Below are 18233 nucleotides of genomic sequence, written 5' to 3'. Positions count from 1 at the left end.
GTGTAAGCGTACCATAACGTTATTTATTTTTCTATCCCCACTGTATTTCCCACGCTACAAGCACGCATGCAAAAGCAAAAAACCACTGCACCGCCGGCTAGCGGCTAATCGCTTTTCTATTTGTACATCTACATTTTGACAATTCTGCATACGCTAACCTTCGCTTGCTTGTCACTTTTATTAATTTTTAATTTAAGGAAATTGTATTAAAACAAACTTTTGTTTTGTACTCGAAAATAGCATAAAAATGTCCGAAAATAATGGTCAGTATTATCCAAAAAACGTGCTTTTATAAATTCTTCATAATTTCCATATTCCTTGAGCCGCAACTTTTGCGGGATTGCTTTTCACAATCACAAATACAATTTCAACGAGTGTGTGTTGTTTGCTTTTTTTTCCAGATAACTCCAATGATTCGAACAGTCGGACTGATTCCATCCTGCAAGCATCGAGACTTAATAATCCCATTCGCGCTGGTGTGTTGCGTCCATCTGTTCTAGGGTCATCGTTGAATTCATCAAATAATTCAGATGGAAAAGCTAAAGATGGTGAAAATGATAGCGAGTCATTGAATCCATTTTTAAGAGAGTCCAAAGATGATGATGATGATGGACAGGAAGCCGGTGCTTCGTCTGAAAATAATAAACGAGATGAGAGTGATGATGATGAAAAAGATGATGTAAGTTTACAAATTTAATAATTTTCAAAAAAAATTGGTTGTAATTTGGGATTCTATAATTTTTTTAGCGACCAGATCCATTAAATTTGTTAGCCAAAAATGGCTTCGAGCGCGCAAGCTTGTTTGCTGCTGCAAAAAGCTCAATGCCTAGGGTCGAACGATCGGGATTTGTATTCGGACAAAATGTACATGAGCGTGTCACCGGGGTAAGTTATCTTAAGAACAATTTCTAAACACTCAAAAAGTACATTTGTACATACATTATACATATTTGCATTTATAACTTTTAACTACAAGGTTTTCCTTTCCACTGCATCTTAATAACAGCAAATATTTCCCATGTGGAATCTTAGCCACCTTATTTATCATAGGTACTAATATAATTTCCAGATGCGCTTCCTTGCAAGTATAGTGTGATACTCATGAATACTTGACTACCGATTTTTAATGGAACGAACAGTATAGTTGGGCAATTTAGTTAATTTTAGTGGTGGTTCAATTTAGTTAAAATTATGCTACTGAACTTTTTCCTTCATTTTAGTTCAAAAACAAAACAAAAAAACAATTTCAGAAAACAGAAAACTCTGTGCAAATTGCAAGACTAGAAATTAAATTCAGGTAGTATAATTAATCTAAAAGCATTTTTAAATCATAAGCTTGCCAGCTACAGAAGAACTTCACATGAATGGACCGGAAAAATCCCCCCCAGAGAAAACAAGATTAATCTAATAGTAACGATGAAAATATTCCCTTCTGATTGCTAAAATAAAATAATATTTAAGCAAGCTTCGTTTCACAATATTCGATTTTAAAATTACTCTATGCAATAATAAATCGCAGGTTAACATGAGTTATCAAATGAAGGTAACGTGAGTTACCTAATTATTTAAAATTTTTCCTCGAAAAACAAATGTTTGGTTTTGTTGTCACTAATTTTAAAAGCTTGTAATTTTGTATTTATGGAATCTTCATTAAAAATAAATCAAGATTCTTAATTTCACAGAAAATCTTCATACTGTCGGACTCTAACAACTCTACCAACAGACTTATTTTTTTCTTAACAAATGCTTAAAATAATAAAAAAAATCTTTTACCTAATTATGAAAGTAATAGTTATGCTATTTTTCATGGACAATATTTTCGATTCAATTTATATTAAAATTGACAAAAAAAAATCTATTTATTTATTGGAAATTTTTCTGAATGTAACTTGAAATACCAGGGAGTTGCCCAAGGGAATCTATTTAACACAAATGAAGCAATTAAAATTTTTAATTTTAGGGCGTATAGTTGAAATATTAAGTGGCCCAATATCTTAAAATGAGGGTTACATATTGTACTAACAATCCTATTAATTTGATCCTTTTATCACAAACTGCACAATTATTTTTCATACTTTTACTTTTGTACCTTACTCCTTCAAAACATTAGTTTGTATGAAAATTTAATAAAAAATAAAAGCAAGCAATTTAAGTTTTGCATGAAAATTCAATATTCCATGGTAAAAGTAATTCAATTTTTGATTATCTTTGATTCTCATACGATGTATAAAATATATATGCGGTTCAAAAAAATGCAAAAAATTTCCATGTGGTGCAATGGTACCATTTCGAAAGTGTTCTTTCTCACTAAAAAAAAAACACCCTTTAACCCAAAATATTTGTATGAGCATATTTTATTATTTTTTTCTATGGTATATTAAACGTGCATACAAAATTTCATCAGCCTACCACTTATTTTCAAGGAGTACTTGATAATATTTTGGGCTCTTATTCTTTAAGTAGAAGACTATTTATAAAGAGCGCAATAACTTTTATCATGGCGGTCCAGGCAGATTGGTATTAGTTTTATTCGATCGGGCGTTAAAAATTACATCGAAATCATGTATTATATTAATAAAAAGGTTTCATTAGCTATACTATGATATGCAACAATGCGGGTGCAACACAGAAAAGCTCTTGTATCTACCCTCCTGGATGGAATACAAGGTGGCTCAATATCTCAAAATAACTCTTATATTGAGTAGTACCAATGGTATAAATTCATTCATGCTTTTATCACAAAGTGCACGGTTTTGTTGCTAAGCTGCCTCACTAGTATCGTGATGTCTTAGTTTACAGAAAAATCTTTATTACCTTTTAGTTTTTAGACTTATTGGATGCGATGTTGGTGTGATCGTGTTCCTGAGCATCGTGCTTGATATTGAAAAAATTAATACAATCATATACCTACGTTAAAATGTCACGAAATCTTATTTGGCGCTTACGATTATTTGGCGGGAAGGGTCCAAAAAAATAGTCACGAAATCTCAAAAAAATCGCAAAAAATATAAAATACATCATAAAATAAATTATAAAATATAAATTGGACTGTAAGTCATTTTAGTAGAAGGTGCACTTTGACTTACTATTTGTATTTTGTATTAGTCTCATTCTATACATAATTTAATTGTCTAAATTTTGTATTTATGACTATGAAAAACATAAACAAACAGTCTAAAAAAATCAATATAATATTGATCTTAAAAAACATCATATTTCTTGACATCACCTCAAACATAATCTACTTCCTATCAAGGACAGATATGACCCGGATTTTATATCGTCGTTAATTAATAGGCTGGAGTTAAAGCCTTAGCACCACTGAAAGATCTGATGATCGGGTTGGTCCTCGTGAAATAGCTTTAACTCCAGCCTATGAACTTGGTGGTAACACCCACAAGTTGTTGTTGTGTTCATTCAAAACCTTCAATCACTTTTTGTCTGTAATGCTAAATTATCCCTGCAGACTTACAGTAACCTCGGTTTACGGAATATGAATTAATTATATGTTTTTATTTCTGAGTCTGAAAACATTTAACTTGACAATCCGAATAATAGACCTAAGGTCTTTTAAATGCATATTGAATGGCACTTGCTAGAAGGAATAGAAATATTGTACAGAATTTCCTACTATATTTTGAGTAGGTATGTTTTAGATTTGCATCCCTAATGTGCTTGGTCGCTTTACACATTAAAATGTCACATACAATAAAACATCCTTAAACTCTAAAAAGGAAAAAGCTGTTAAGATGCTTCGTATGACAGCAGGAACAGCAAAGCTTTATCGAATAAGCAATACGATGATCCGAGGACATTATATGTTGAAAATAACACCTCTAAAACATTGGAAAATAGAAAAGTGACGAACAACAAAAATAAACTTTTTCATAACAATGATTTTCTTTGAGGCTTTGTTAATTCCTGAATTGAAAATCATGTTCGTTGATTTTTAGATATTCACACGTGGAGTGTTATACAGAGATACATTTTGTGGTGTCAAATAAAAGGTGTTGTTATTTCTATCTAATTTTACCAAATTTTTTAATCTTTTGTGAAACAAGCTATAAATGACGCTTTATTTCAGGTAAAAATTATTTCACATTTTACTATTCTTAGGCAAAATTAAAATTGCAGGTAAGAAATCAATATCATGTTTCCAGGAGGGACAGGACAACGTCTGTCGTGTCAACTAGTCCTGCAAATAAAGCATAACATGAATGCAAAAATTATTTGATCTTTTCGTATCGTCTTATCTCTGACAAGTATCTATTTTAGTATGATATAAGAGTTACTCTGGTAGATCTGGATTTTGCCACAGTTTTTTATAGCTAAGACAAAACCTAAGTTCTCGGACCCAATTGTCCAAGGACCGTAGTCGAAAATCTATAAAATGTTGAAGTATTCCCAAATACTCATGTGAACTAATCATAGCCCCTTTGAACACACGAAATTTAAAGTTTTTAGAAGTGAAAGTAAAGAAACTTTAATTTTGTTTGTTTCAGGAAAATATCCATGCTGAATCGTCAACCAGCAAATCAGACAATTCCACCGCATCAGCAGATTCCCCACTTCTTTTTTCAAGCGTTATACAAGCAGCTGCAAAGCCAGAGAATGAAGGTGCCGCCAAGGAGAGTACAGATGCAAAAAGTTTAACAGAAGTGGCACGCGAGTATGAAGAAAGCAGGGCGCAAAAGCGAAAGTTTGAAGAAGTTGAAACTTTCACTGGCGAAGAAGACGAAGCTAATATTGTAGATGTAGGTATTTTAACACAAATAAATGAGTATTCTTCTCCTATCTAGTTTATTTTTGTCAAATTAGATAAGTTGCAAGCTGTTTGCATTCGTTAATAGCAACTGGGAAGAAAGAGGACGCGGTAGTCTTAGATTAAATGACTCAAAAGTTCAAGAATGCTCAAGAGTTGTGTTCCGTACATCAGGCAATTTGCGCTTGTTAGTTAATACCAAGGTAAGATTAAAATAAACTTGCAACTATTTGCCATAATATTTATACATAAAACAAATTTTTGTTTAAGGTGTGGGCTGGTATGGTTGCCGAACGCCCAAGTCAAAAATCTATGCGACTAACAGCCATGGACAACAACGGACAAATCAAAGTATTTCTGGTAATGGCTCGTCCAGCCGAAATAAGTAATCTTCACAAGTTGTTAGTGAAACGAATTGAAAAGATCAAATTGTTGCATCCGATTGCAACAGTCGATTGTGATGACAGCAATGATGGCAAGAACGGATCTGCCGATAAATGTGAAGTAGCAGCTGCTGCTGCAGTCCCAGCCCCATCCGAGAGTGCTCATGCCGACGCTGATGGTGAATCTGAGCCAAGTCCCAAAAAGCCCTTAGTTGCAACAGCTGCTGCAGCTGCAGAGTCTGATTAATCTACTCTCGCATGTCTACCCTCGCAATGTAATGATACAAAACAAAATATAGAAAGAAAAATATATATCTAAATCGTTTGATTTGTAATTCACCATTTTAAAAAAGAAAAATATTATACATATTTAAACAAAATCATTAAATCGAAATTGAAAAGGGAATTTTAGGTTATGTTGAAAATGTTTGTGAGACATAATATAAGTGAAACAAAAAAATGAAGAAAATAATGTGGAAAGTATTTTCCAAATAAAAAAAACCTTCCTAAATATTAAAAAACAAAACCTGATGAAAAAAATAATTGTTTGGTAGTTTATTTTGCATTCATGTTTAGAAATATTTATTTATGGTCTTTGTTCGTAAGTATCCAAGAATAACTAAGAAGTGTTATATGCTTGATGATTCTAAAAATAAATCAAGCACAGGATTTAAAACTAAAAAACGGCATGTTTTTTGTGGAATGACTCCTTAGGGGGGTCGATTATCATTAGACGATAACGTTTGGACGATAGACTTGCTGCACGTAAAATTAAAAACGTCAATAGTTTGGACGACCTCTTTTTCGGTATAATTGTTTTGCTACACGTCGAAAAAACTAAAAAAAAGAAAAAATTTTGAAGAGTGGCAACCCTATGGCTTGAAAGGATATCGCTTGGCAACCCAGAATAAGAATAATGTTAGATTATGTACACTAAAAGATAGCATTTATTTTATGGAATCACTCTGATCCACATAATGGCTGAGTGTCCTTTGTCCATCATGTGCATTTAGCATAAAAACAAGCAAAAAGCGGCATTTAATAAATAATTTTAGGTTAGGGCACATCATCTTATTGTACCTTTTTTTCGAATGCTGAATCTAATGGAACCATAACCAAGACAATCTGACTTCCCTGAAAATAGTTTTGCCATAAAAACACAATCAGCCCTATTCTGCTATTCACGTGAATCTTAGATCCGGTTCACACATTGGATTCACTTTAAATCTACCTTGCCATTTTACTATCCATCGGGTGAACTGCATTATCATACGTTGACGTTCACTTGAACGTGTCAACTTAAAAAAAAAAAAAAATGGCGACGAAGTAAATTGAAAGAAAAAATTTTGTTTTTGTATTTTTTGCATAGAAAAAATAAAAACAAATTCCGTACTAAAAAATACTTAAAAATTTATGAGAAGTGGCATTTTGCTTAATTTAAACAATCATGAATTTATTTTTACAACCAAAAGTGACAGATCCGCAATAATTTCTTTGCGGATTGCAAATGTATGGAACAAGTTCATTCACGTGAATAGTGGAATACCGAACAACATTACCGATATTACCGAGTTCAGTTTACGATGAATATCAGAATGGTAATTGGTGAATATTTACAGTAGAGCTGGGCAAATCGTCCATTTCAAAAGATCGAATCGTTCAAAGATTGATTTCACCAAAGATTCGGTCTTTTCTATCAATCGTTCCTTCGTTCATTTAATGGAAACCATTTCTTTTTCACTCATTTCGTTCTGACAAATGAGAAAAGAAACAAGAAATTGCGTATAACCTGAAATATTAACATTTCAATGCAACCATATAAAACAATTTTTCGTTTATATTTTCTATGAGAGTTTTTTTTTTAAATCTAATTATCTCCGCTTTTTTTTTGAAAATATATTTTCGGAAAATTTTAATGGTAAATTTGATTATTAGTAAGGCTCCGCCAAGTTCAAAACGTCGAAATAGATACATCAAAAATAAAAAGAAGTCAAGGTCAGATATTCGATAGAAATTCCCAATCGAATCCGATTCAATTCAAACTCTGAACCTGCTTATATAAACTTGTATCAGTTGTATGCATGGAATCGAAATGATGATTGAGAATGAATGGAATGAACGAAATCCGAGTTCTGAGAGATTTTTTATATGATTTTTGATTGTGAACGATTTGGATGGACGAAACGTTCTTTTCCACTTCGTGGTTTTTGATTGTAAACGATTTGGATGAACGAAACGTACTTTTCTACTTCGTACTTTCTTATTTTATGAACGAGATTGATATTAGGATTGATTGATTTGGTTTATAGTGATTGCAATCACTCAGAATTTTCGGTGAACGGGTCAAAAAAACCGAATCAATTACGATTGACACAGCTCTAATTTACAGATTATTCCCCCTGATGGATAGCAGCATTTGAAAATAAGAATCGTCATAGCAACTTCCGGGGATGGGTTTATGAGAAAAAATTTCTTATTTGAAGGTTCCAGAGGAAAAACGGCTAATAATAATATTTACGGAGCACTTTCTGATCGCATCCTTACTTTTAGAAAACAAATTGAAGGCGATTAAGTACTAAGTTGTATGGAAAACAAAATTTTAAAATTCATTTTTCTCGGAATGAGTTGGAATGGACTTGTGCCGTTTTTTCTTTGGAGCCTTTATTTGTTATCTACGATCCCTTTCAAGCTGTATAATCAGTGCTGGTTTTGTTTTGACATTCTCCTTTAAGGCCCAATTTATTGACACTCCATTAAATTTATAGTCTCCATTTAAAAAGAAAAATTTTAAAATTTGTTTGCGTTTTCACAGATTTCTAATTTTTAATGGAGAGTGAATAAATTAGGCCTAAGCTATAAAATCTAATAACATTTCAATTGAATTTTAGAGGTATCGCTTTTTATGCATTCACAGGGTGTTTCTGTCTAGTTTAAAATCGATCATTATTTAAAACAGATTTCCACTTATATTTTACTTGGTGTCCAGAAAAAAATATACATCATTGGGTAAAAAGGATTATAACTTCTTTAAGGTGGTAGTAACTTCTTTAGAATGGTTATAACGGCTCATTTGATCCTAAAATGAAAAATTAACAGATATAATAAAAAGTCATTTGGAAAGAATAAATTTATCATTTGATGAACCATCACTCATCCATCCATCAAACCATCATGTAGAAAGAAATTGTTTTTAAGATTTTTGGTGGAACACTGTGGTGTATGCGTAACCTTTTTTCTACCAAATTTATAATTCAATTGTGTTTCTAATTTGATCGTACTTACTTGGTATAGCAATTACATTGCTTATGTCTGAAAGGAAAACGTCCTCCAAGTCTTTACACCCTGTTGTGTCATTAAATAAAGCTTTTCTGGTTTTCCACATAATAAACCACATCCATTCGAAAACAAAATAAAGTATGTTTATAACAAAAATATCGAAATTTGATTTTTATTTTTTTTATGTTTAGGTACATTATGTAAAATTTCCTAAGTAATATAATTTTTCATATTAATTTTTCCTTTTTTTCTTTTTTATTTAATTTAAATTTTAAATTCTCTACCATCATCTCGTTTACTTAAAAGTTAAAATATTATTATAATTATTTCGTTTCACGTTTTTACTATTTCCCAAAAATAGATATTTTGGAAATTTACATTTTTTAATTGTTTTTTTTTTTACAAACTACAAACTGTACAATTTTTGTTGAAATTTTGAATTTTTTTTTAACAAAATTAAAAAAAAAATTAAAATGTATTTATACTTATCACCTAATGCGATTATGTATTTAAATTGTTTCATCAATTAATCAATTGAAATTGCATACGTTCCCAGGAAGTAGGAAGATTTGTTTGTGACTTAAATTATGTACTTCATTAATTTTTTTGTTTTTATATAATTACATTGAATCAAGTCAGATAAAAAAGGTACAGATATAAGATAAATAAAATAATAAATTTTTCTTTTCTCCATTTTTTACAATTACAAAAAAAAAAAATAAACATTAAATAAAAAAATCTATATAATTTAATAATTATGTATAAATATATATATATATCTTAAGATTTGTATTTTCACTGTGTGTATGTATTTTCTTCTTCCATGAACTTAAAATATAGTACATAATTTTTGTTTTTTTTACTTTGTGATTTTTCCTTCATTTTTTTTAAATTTTATTTTTATTCTTCTTCTCCTCTGTGCGATATGACCAGGAGCTTTTTTCGTTATTCGAAGGAACTTGCTCTCTTCTGGTTTTTGCAGCATTAAACAATAACATCAACTATTACAGCAAAGACACAATAATTACATGCATACAGAAAAGTTATACTAAAAAAAGCACCTCAATGGATAGATTGTGTGTTGTGTCTTATGTGGTTTTACAATGCGATGATGTTTTTTGTATCCGCTTCCGCCGTCGAGAGCATGAATCCTTTTTCCAGAGTTGAATGACTTTGTGTTCATTTATCTTTTTTTTTGTTTAATGGCCTTTTGTTAGTTTTTTATGGTTGTCTTCCTATGACTGGGTGTGATTATAAGTAGCAGAGGCTTTGGCGTTTTGACTGTGTTTTATTTTATGCTCTTTGTCATCAAATGTTGTTCCAAAATGAGGACAGGGAGAGCGTGTTTGTGGGTTGTGAGTTATATGGTTCTCTGGCCGTTTAAATTAAATGTTAGTTTTCTTTTTCATACATAATTAAAATTAAATTAACAATTAAATAATAATTATTACACTTAAATTAAGAAAACAATAATAAAAAAAAATAAAATTTGTTGCAATTTTAACTTATATTACTGCAACTCGACACTGATACATTCAATGGATTGTTTGTTGTTGTAATTTTGCCACTCACTGCAATCGAGGATCTATTGAAGGAGATCAGAAAAAATGAAAACAATTTGATTATAAATAAAATAACAAAAATAGATAAAAATTCAATAAAGATATCTTACCTATTATGCCTCATATGACTCTTGACTAGATCGCTGTTAACTAAAGCTGCCATCAGACTTATTTCACCAGCCATCACAGTTGCACATACAATTTGTGCTAATTTTTTTGCATTATCACCTGGATGCTCCATATTGGCACCACGTACACCCAACATTTCCAGACATGCACTTTGCCCAGGTAAACCAGTACCACCACCCACAGTGCCAACTTCTAGAGATGGCATTGTACATGTCATGTATAGATCTTCGTTTGTTTCGCCCCAACATTCCATACCGGTGGAACAATTACTGGAGGTGACATTTTGTGCTGGATCTTGACCGGTAGCTAGGAAGACTGCTGTAACCATATTGGCTGCATGGGCGTTGTTTCCTAAAATAAATTGAAAAAAAAAAAAATGGTTTATGAACAAGATTGTAGTTTCTGTTGTGGCAAGATTAAATCAAAATCCCTTTAGTACTAGAATCTCACCCTGCCGCAATATTCACCCTTGGAAGAAGGTCGGTGGTTGTATGACTGTTTGTTTAGTATTCATTGGGGATATAGTTAAGGGACCCTTATCTATAGGACATGATTATAGTTAGTTAACTACTATGAATCTAAAAGATTCCAGACGTTCGAAATACACTTAAAATCTACCATGCGTTATTTAATGCAAGGCATGCATCAAACATGCTAAACGTGCATATTTTTTTCAATATACTTTCATAATTTGCGAAAGAAGGACCAGGCATTGGACCCTCTAAACTAATTTTTACTCATCGGAGAAAAAATGCTTTACTTCGTGTCATAAAACGCCTTAGCGTTGGCTTTTACGGGAGGGGTTAGCTTCAGCTTTAATCTCTTTAAGTGTTTAGCCTTCGAAATGACTGACAAAAATTAAAAAATTTAACTATCAGGTTATTGAAAATGACTCTCTCACAGAGAGTGTGCCTAAGGGGATGTACCAAATAGTAAAATATTGAATAGTATTGTATAAAGAGACTGGAATTATGCCCACTTATATTAAAACAAAAGGGTGGGCTATTCAAGTGAGCGGCACTGTGTTTTGATGATTTTTGTTTTTATAATCATTAGATAATTAGATAACATGTTAAAATTTGAGAAATTATTAAGTCAAAAAAGGTTCATCTCTTGGGGACTTGTACTTCCTCAGGACAAACGAATAAACTATAGATAGTCAACAATTGATACTTTTCGGGTTTCAAATCACCTGGGAGAATATTTCACAGAAAAAAACTTTCTGAAGTATGGGATAACCCAACCGTCTCTGTTCGTTTAAGTTCTATACGGGCAGAGCTAGTTGCAATCTCACATTTGGAAAATGGGAATAAGTGCATTCAACATGTGAAGAAGACATCCGGACATAAAGGCGGAAGGTGACTAATATTTTTATGTTTGTATGCTTCAGCCTATCAACAGAAAATAACTATTGTTAAAAAAACCAATTTACTTTTTTGATCCAAATCAGTCAAAAATTGATCTTTGATTTTTAACATTTAAGCAGACACCTGTTAAGATAGATTCAATAAAAAATAAGCTGATTTTTTACCAATGGAAAGACCCATAAGTTGACCCATAATCACTTTATCTTTTTTGCCATTGTCCCTCGCAAGAACAAAATTTAAGAATAGACTATGAGAATAATAATAATGGTTGGAAAATGTAGAGCGATTGAACATCGGAATTCAGGGGGTAAATTCTTCAATACTAGATCATAGAAAACCAAGAATAGAGGAATCCTTTTTTCAAAAGTGTGATCTGTTTGGAGGTGATGTTTGAAAACTTGAGGTGGCAAATTGAAGATGGCTGTATAAGTGTATACAGATCGGGATAGATGAAACATACATACTATCGATCGTGGCGTTAACGATCTATAACACAAAACAATCATAAAAACAAATCTTACCTCCTATACTGCCAGCCATTGCACTGCCGCCCATATTCTTCAATTTATTACATTCGACTAGAGTTTTAGCATCTGTCTTCAAAACAGATCGTAACGTTGCCGCTGAAATGATACACTCCGTCACAACGCGTTTCCCTCTGCCCTTAATCCAATTTATCGCCGCTGGTTTCTTATCACTACAGAAATTCCCACTCAACGATATAATTTTCATATCTGGAAATTCTTTACTAATACACTTCAATGCCATTTCGGCACCTTTCGAGACCATATTCATTCCCATAGCATCACCAGTCAATGCAACAAATCTTATATACAATTGTGGTCCATCCATGGCTATCAGAAGCTCTTTTAGTCTGCCAAATCGACTTGTCGAATCAAATTCGGTTTTGATTTTTTTATAATTCACATCATCCATGATCCAAGTTTTAGCTTCAGCTGCCCTAGCGACACTGGAAAATCTTACACATGGTGCTCTAGTCATGCCAACATCTTCGACAATACTCGTAACACCACGTATCGATAAAGCTTTACATCCCCTATTCGTACTGGCAACTAGAGCACCCTCTGTTGTGGCCATAGGAACAAAATATTGACATCCATCGAGAAGCAATGGTCCGGCATAACCCACCGGAATTGGTATGTAACCTAAAACATTCTCACAACAAGCATTCATAACTTTGCTATAATCGAAAGTCTGATAAGGAAGCATATTTAGCTTTTCCATTGGAATTTTGGCCCTCGTTCCAATGATCTTTCTGCGGATACGCACTCCACGCTCTGGTTTACCAATGATATTTTCGATCTTATGGAGTGGACAGTGAGGTGCAGCTGTATTTACTATTCTGACAATTTCATCGTCTGTAAGATAGTCAGGATCTGATTTTAGAATCTCAAGGCATTCCTCGAGCGATCGAGGTGGTTCATTGCAACGTGTTAAAGCTTGCAATTCATTATGATTTGCATACGGTCTAACATAGTGATCGTCTTCGGTTTGAGTGCAAACATCTACTGAATTGTCCTCTTCGATTGTGAAGAGGGGAATTCTTGGAACTGGCTGTTTAACAACATCTACAGCTAATTGACTTTTGCCAGGCAACGTCGGCGATGGCTTGGATTCTGATGCAGCAACGATGGCTGATTGTCTGATTTGATCATGAAGGTCCTCACGATTTTCAAAAAATATAAATTTCACAACCAATGCTATGAGAAGGATAAGAATTACGATTTGGTCGGCGCTCATTGTGAGCCATCTGTAAGAAGACAAAAAAGAAGTTAATCAATGGAACTTGGAAAAAGTAAAAAATCTTGAAACTTACTTAATAATATACTCTGCAAACTCTCCCGATTCAGTTCTATTGGTATTCATGTTCATTTGTTGTAATTTGGGTGACAATGAATTCTCCACACTATCATAATCATTCTCTGAGAATACAACTCTCGAATAGATATGAACAATCATGAGACCAGTGGTCATGATAATCTTTACTCTCTGAACAACTGGATTATTTTTTTGTTCTTCTTCGGTAAGAGCTTTTATCAGAATTGAATCCTTTGCTTTGGCACGAACCAAAGACATGTCCATGCCACTGCGTGACAAATCCAATATTAGTGACAAACATGCCGGATAGAAGGTCATAAATACTATATAATTAACGAGCACAGATAGGACGGCGAATGTGCATAGAATTTCCAGACGCTGTACGCCCGACAATGTACCAACACCAATAACTAGAGTTTCTACAATTGTATCTAGTGATATAGCTGGTCCCAAGAGTTCTAATCCTCTTGCAATATTATTTGTTACTTCGGCTTGATTCGATCCGGATAAAGCTAATTGGGCAAGAGTGCCTGAGTTGGATAAATCGATCAATAGAAGCAAGAAAAATAATGCATCTCTATAGTAAAAACAAAAAATGGAAGAAGAAGAAAGTTTGATTAAATGATGCAAGTTACAAGTTAATATAAAATGTTCTTACTTTAGATCTGATATATCACTTCCAAGGAACTTAATGATTGTTGTTGTAAATATAAAGCTCGAGAAAACTGTGAATAGTCCAGCAATGCCTGAAATTTAAAAAAGGAAGGAAAAGATTAAAAATAATTGCTAAACGTTTAGAGATGTTTTTATATTCTTTAAACCACAACTTAGAGTTTCAACTGTCTGTGGAAGTGATTAATATTTGATATAGCGATATTGGTCAGAAAAGAAGACGAAAATGGGTCGAAACTACCAGACGGAATATTTATTTCTTGTAAAAGGTCCCTAGTTTGAAGAGGACGTTCGTTTTGAAGGGGCATAAAGAGTTAGATAGCGGTATTCGTTTTCTTTCTTTTTTACTCCTCTTAAATGTGAGGTAAAAACTGTAGGTTAAGAAATTGTTAACATATTAATATTATCAAACATTTTGAACAGTGAAATTATGGTTTTTATTAAAAAAAAATCCATGGGTCACTTTAACGAAAAGACGGATCAAAGACCTCTATAAGCAAAAGAGGCAAGAGAAAACCGGCTTCTCAAAAAATATGCAGGACATTGAAAGATTTATTTTCTTAAGTTTCCCTAGAAATTTACAATACTGACTAGGTCCAACGCAGGCTATCTGAACTTAAATTCATTACTTACAACCAAATGTCACCTTAATGTAAACTCACTTTTTATGATATCTGATCCATTAAAGCCTCTTCAAATCAAGAACTTACGTTCATGTGTTCTACGTTGAACCCGGACAATCCCAAACTGAAAATTGAGTAGGTATTTTGCGAAAAAATGTAGGTAATTGCTTTGTAGCATGTATGTATGATATGGATTTCAATAAATTTTAAATATCTTCCTTGGATGGAATACTGAAAGGAGCGTTTCAACCCTTAAGGCGAAATGTAACGTGTTCGTTGGAGAGTTTCAATGTATTTAAAAAGGATATTATTAAGGGAAACGGTAGTTCCCGTCCTGTTTTCTGGCAACTTTGGCACTACACTCTTAATTACAAGAACCAACTCAGGTAATCAGGTCATTTTCGACCCCTTTTTTCCTTCTATTTCAAAAATGAAACCACAAACTCGCATAATTTTTGAAAATTTGAGATTTTCCATTTAAGGGTGTGCTATGATTTTAAAATCGACTTAGTTAATAGGTGAACTGCCTCTAAGCCAATTCTTGGTTTAGAAATAAGGGGTATGTTTTATTACCATTAATTTTTGCTGTTGTTAAAATCGAGTTTTGCTTAATTCGGTTCTATTACTAAGGGCCAATATTTGTATAACCCCCGTGACAGTTGCATTTTGCATCAATTTCTTTACTTTCTTTAAACAACCAATGTGTCTTAAAGAAGACATGTTTTTTAGTAACAAATACATATCTAAGAAAACATGAATAATAGCTGCAAAGAGTAAAGGTAAGCAAATAAGTTTTGCAATCGGTGTTCGACACTCGTGTCCGAAAACCTAGGACGATCATTGGGCCAGAATTATAAACAACTGTTCAAAAAAATCAGAACTACTAGATTTGAAGTACAATCTTCCTCTAGGTCTAGAAAATCGACAAGTTTATAGGAATTCTTTAAATTAGAGATAAGTTATATTAAAAAAAAATTCAAGTTATTTTGACTTATGGGACTATTTGAAAATAGAACCAAAAATACAAATTATACTTATAAAAATTTTTATTTTGCAAGATAAAATTAAGTCAATTAAGTTTTGATTATTGTCATAGGCTTTATATTGCAGATGCGTATTTTACATTTATCAGTGCTTGATAAGACTTTTGTACACTAATTACGTACATATATTGAAACTTATCATGAACGTGATGTGAACGTTTTTTAGAAAGATAAGATAGCATATACATTAGGGTGGGTCAAAAAAAACCAAAATGTTTTTTTTTAATTTTGTACTCCTAAAAATCGAAACAAGAATATATCTTGCTAATTTGAAAATAATGAATTTTCAGTGAATTGGAAAATTTTTTAAAGTAAAATAAAGTAAAGAAATTTTTTTAAATTTTGACCTCGAATATCTTTAGAATGGTTAGATTAATGAAAAAAGTTAACAAGACCTTTTTTGTGGAACAATCTATTTCCTACAAGAATATGTCTTGCGCGTTTGATTATTACATATAATTTTTCAATTTGTTTGTTTGCTAAAAAGTCAATTAATAAGAAAATGATTTTTTTTTTAGTAGAAGCTTGATGTAAAAATGGAAAATTGCGAAGCGGAGGACCTTTCCATTAATATAAAGAGCTCATATTTGGTGTGTATATTCTAGAGGTGTCTAGCAATCGATTTTTCGGGGTACAAAATAAAAAAAAAAAAGAATTTCGATTTTTTTGACCCACCCTAATATACATAGATAGGTATTCCTATCAAACCACATATTTAAGAACACTTATAATATTGTTCAAGTCATCATTATAAGAATATACACGAGGTAATGGCAAGTTAGTTGCAAACAAAAATATGATAAGGAAACAATGAGAAGCTATGATATAATATCATTACTGGTCACACGCTGTCTAGTCTATAGACTCTCGAATTGAAATACAAGTAGTTGGAACTTAATAGATTAATTCAATATAATATTCCTGGGTCCTGGAACGAAACTGATTCAAAAACATATTGCAGGAGTTAAGATGAGATGAATTTTACAACCAGAAGGATTTAGCCTTGAAAAATTGACCCTTAATGGCTTAAATAAAGCATAAAGTATAAATCTCTTATTCATAGAATTAAAAACTTCATGAGTTAATCCGATTAACCTTCCACAATCCTATATGCACTATAAGTCCATGATCTCTACACAAAACTACGTCCTAGTTCCTAGTACATCTTTTTAATCCAACAACAAAAAGCTATCAATCAAAAATTATAATAACTTTTCATAGTCAACCAAATAAATGCGTCAAAACTAGAAACATAATTTACCTACATTAACCGTCATTACCATGGTTGTTATAATAAATCTTTACGACCTTATACTCGATCACCCCGTTAATGATGATGGTGTTGGCCTCTCTTGTAAAAAGGAAGCTTTTATAACCTCACATGGGGGTTTCTCATTTGCATGCAAATATATTTGACATTTTCAGACCTCGCGGCCAAAAATAATTAACTATAAGTAAAATCTTGAATACTACCTCTATGGACAATGGACATGCATTAGGTCACGTACAAGTAGATGCGTACTTTGTGTTTGTATATTGCAAATTGCATCGCAGATTCAAGTTTGTAACATTGTTTCTTGGTCTTCGAACTGTGCTCTGCTCTGCATATCCATCAGCAACGTGTACTATAAAATCCCACATTCAGGTCGAATTAGAGCACAACGCATGCACGCATGTTGATGCTATAAGCTAAACCAAAGACGGAAACTTAAACCAAATAAATTGCAATAATCTCTTGGATGCAGGGTCGAAATAGTGGAATGCTGTGCCTTGATACAATCTGATACCTAAACAATTTTGGGAATCATAGTGAAGGTAGATTTGGAATGATTCTTTCAAACGTAACTGAACTGAAAACTCTTGGCTCAAAATCACAAATAAATTGATAATTTTTGAAAAAGGCCCTAAAGAGCCCTAAATTTTTTTGAAAATATGTTAGCGGAGCAACCCAAAAAATTTGAAGTCATTCCGAAAACTCTAAATAGACTTAAATTAAAATTTTGCACAGCACGTTACTCCCCAACTACTCTGTAGTCTCTCTAATCTTTTGTCTCTCCTGTAAAATTTTGAGTTTGGGAGTTACGAGGTTTCCTTATGAGACCGACCATATCCAACTTCCAACACCTCATATGAATATTTTTTCAGAGAACACAATAATTATTTACACCATTTTTATAACTTTTGCGCCCTCTTTTGTATTACGCCTTAAGGATATTTTCCAGTAGTCCGGCCCTGACTAATACAAGACATCGTTGAATGAACAACGTTGTCCAATATCAAAACAATCGACGTTGATTAATTTACAAAAAACTAACTTAATGTGTTTGTTTGTAGTAATTGTAGTACATATTTGTATCTCTTTTCGGCGAGTTTGAATTTTAGTAGTACCTACTCGTAGGTATGTAACAACATTTTTAACAGCACACCGGAATTAATGGCTTTGATCTTAATTTTTGACATTCCGTCGATAGTGTTACTCAATCATTTGCAATTTTTGAACCGCATGTTTATAGCGAATGCTAGCTACTGCATGAGAAGGAATTCCTATAATTTTGCAAATCGAAGGCAAAGATTTAT

The 18233-nt window shown here is 32.5% G+C and overlaps 2 protein-coding genes across 4 annotated transcripts in view; one reads left to right on the top strand and one right to left on the bottom strand.

Annotated features, from left to right (window-relative positions):
- Positions 1-125: 125 nt before the first annotated feature.
- On the top strand, positions 126-5688 carry LOC129917194 (ran-binding protein 3). The gene is made up of 6 exons (XM_055997589.1): positions 126-263; positions 402-679; positions 748-885; positions 4503-4754; positions 4819-4965; positions 5033-5688. The coding sequence occupies exons 1-6, from the start codon at positions 248-250 to the stop codon at positions 5390-5392; spliced, it is 1191 nt and encodes a 396-aa protein (XP_055853564.1). The 5' UTR covers positions 126-247; the 3' UTR covers positions 5393-5688.
- Positions 5689-8901: 3213 nt separating this feature from the next.
- The window catches only part of LOC129917193 (3-hydroxy-3-methylglutaryl-coenzyme A reductase), an 81488-nt gene continuing 72156 nt past the window's right edge, over positions 8902-18233 (bottom strand). For all 3 annotated transcript variants that reach the window (XM_055997586.1, XM_055997587.1, XM_055997588.1), the window contains 5 exons: positions 13977-14064; positions 13317-13895; positions 12001-13250; positions 10094-10463; positions 8902-10006 (listed from right to left, as the gene is read on the bottom strand). In XM_055997586.1, coding sequence (XP_055853561.1) covers positions 9922-10006; positions 10094-10463; positions 12001-13250; positions 13317-13895; positions 13977-14064 — 2372 coding nt within the window. In that variant the 3' untranslated portion in view covers positions 8902-9921. The remainder of the gene's footprint in view (positions 10007-10093; positions 10464-12000; positions 13251-13316; positions 13896-13976; positions 14065-18233) is intronic.

The sequence above is a fragment of the Episyrphus balteatus genome, chromosome 3 (genome assembly GCF_945859705.1).
Source record: "Episyrphus balteatus chromosome 3, idEpiBalt1.1, whole genome shotgun sequence".
Taxonomy (NCBI): Eukaryota; Metazoa; Arthropoda; class Insecta; order Diptera; family Syrphidae; genus Episyrphus; species Episyrphus balteatus.
Note: the sequence above shows the minus strand (reverse complement) of the source record. Positions and strands in the feature narration are given on the sequence as shown.

Coding starts and splice junctions, on each gene's coding strand:
- LOC129917194 (XM_055997589.1), top strand. Junction 4,755..4,818: donor ACGAAGCTAATATTGTAGAT/GTAGGTATTTTA, acceptor TTGTCAAATTAG/ATAAGTTGCAAGCTGTTTGC. Junction 4,966..5,032: donor GCTTGTTAGTTAATACCAAG/GTAAGATTAAAA, acceptor TTTTTGTTTAAG/GTGTGGGCTGGTATGGTTGC.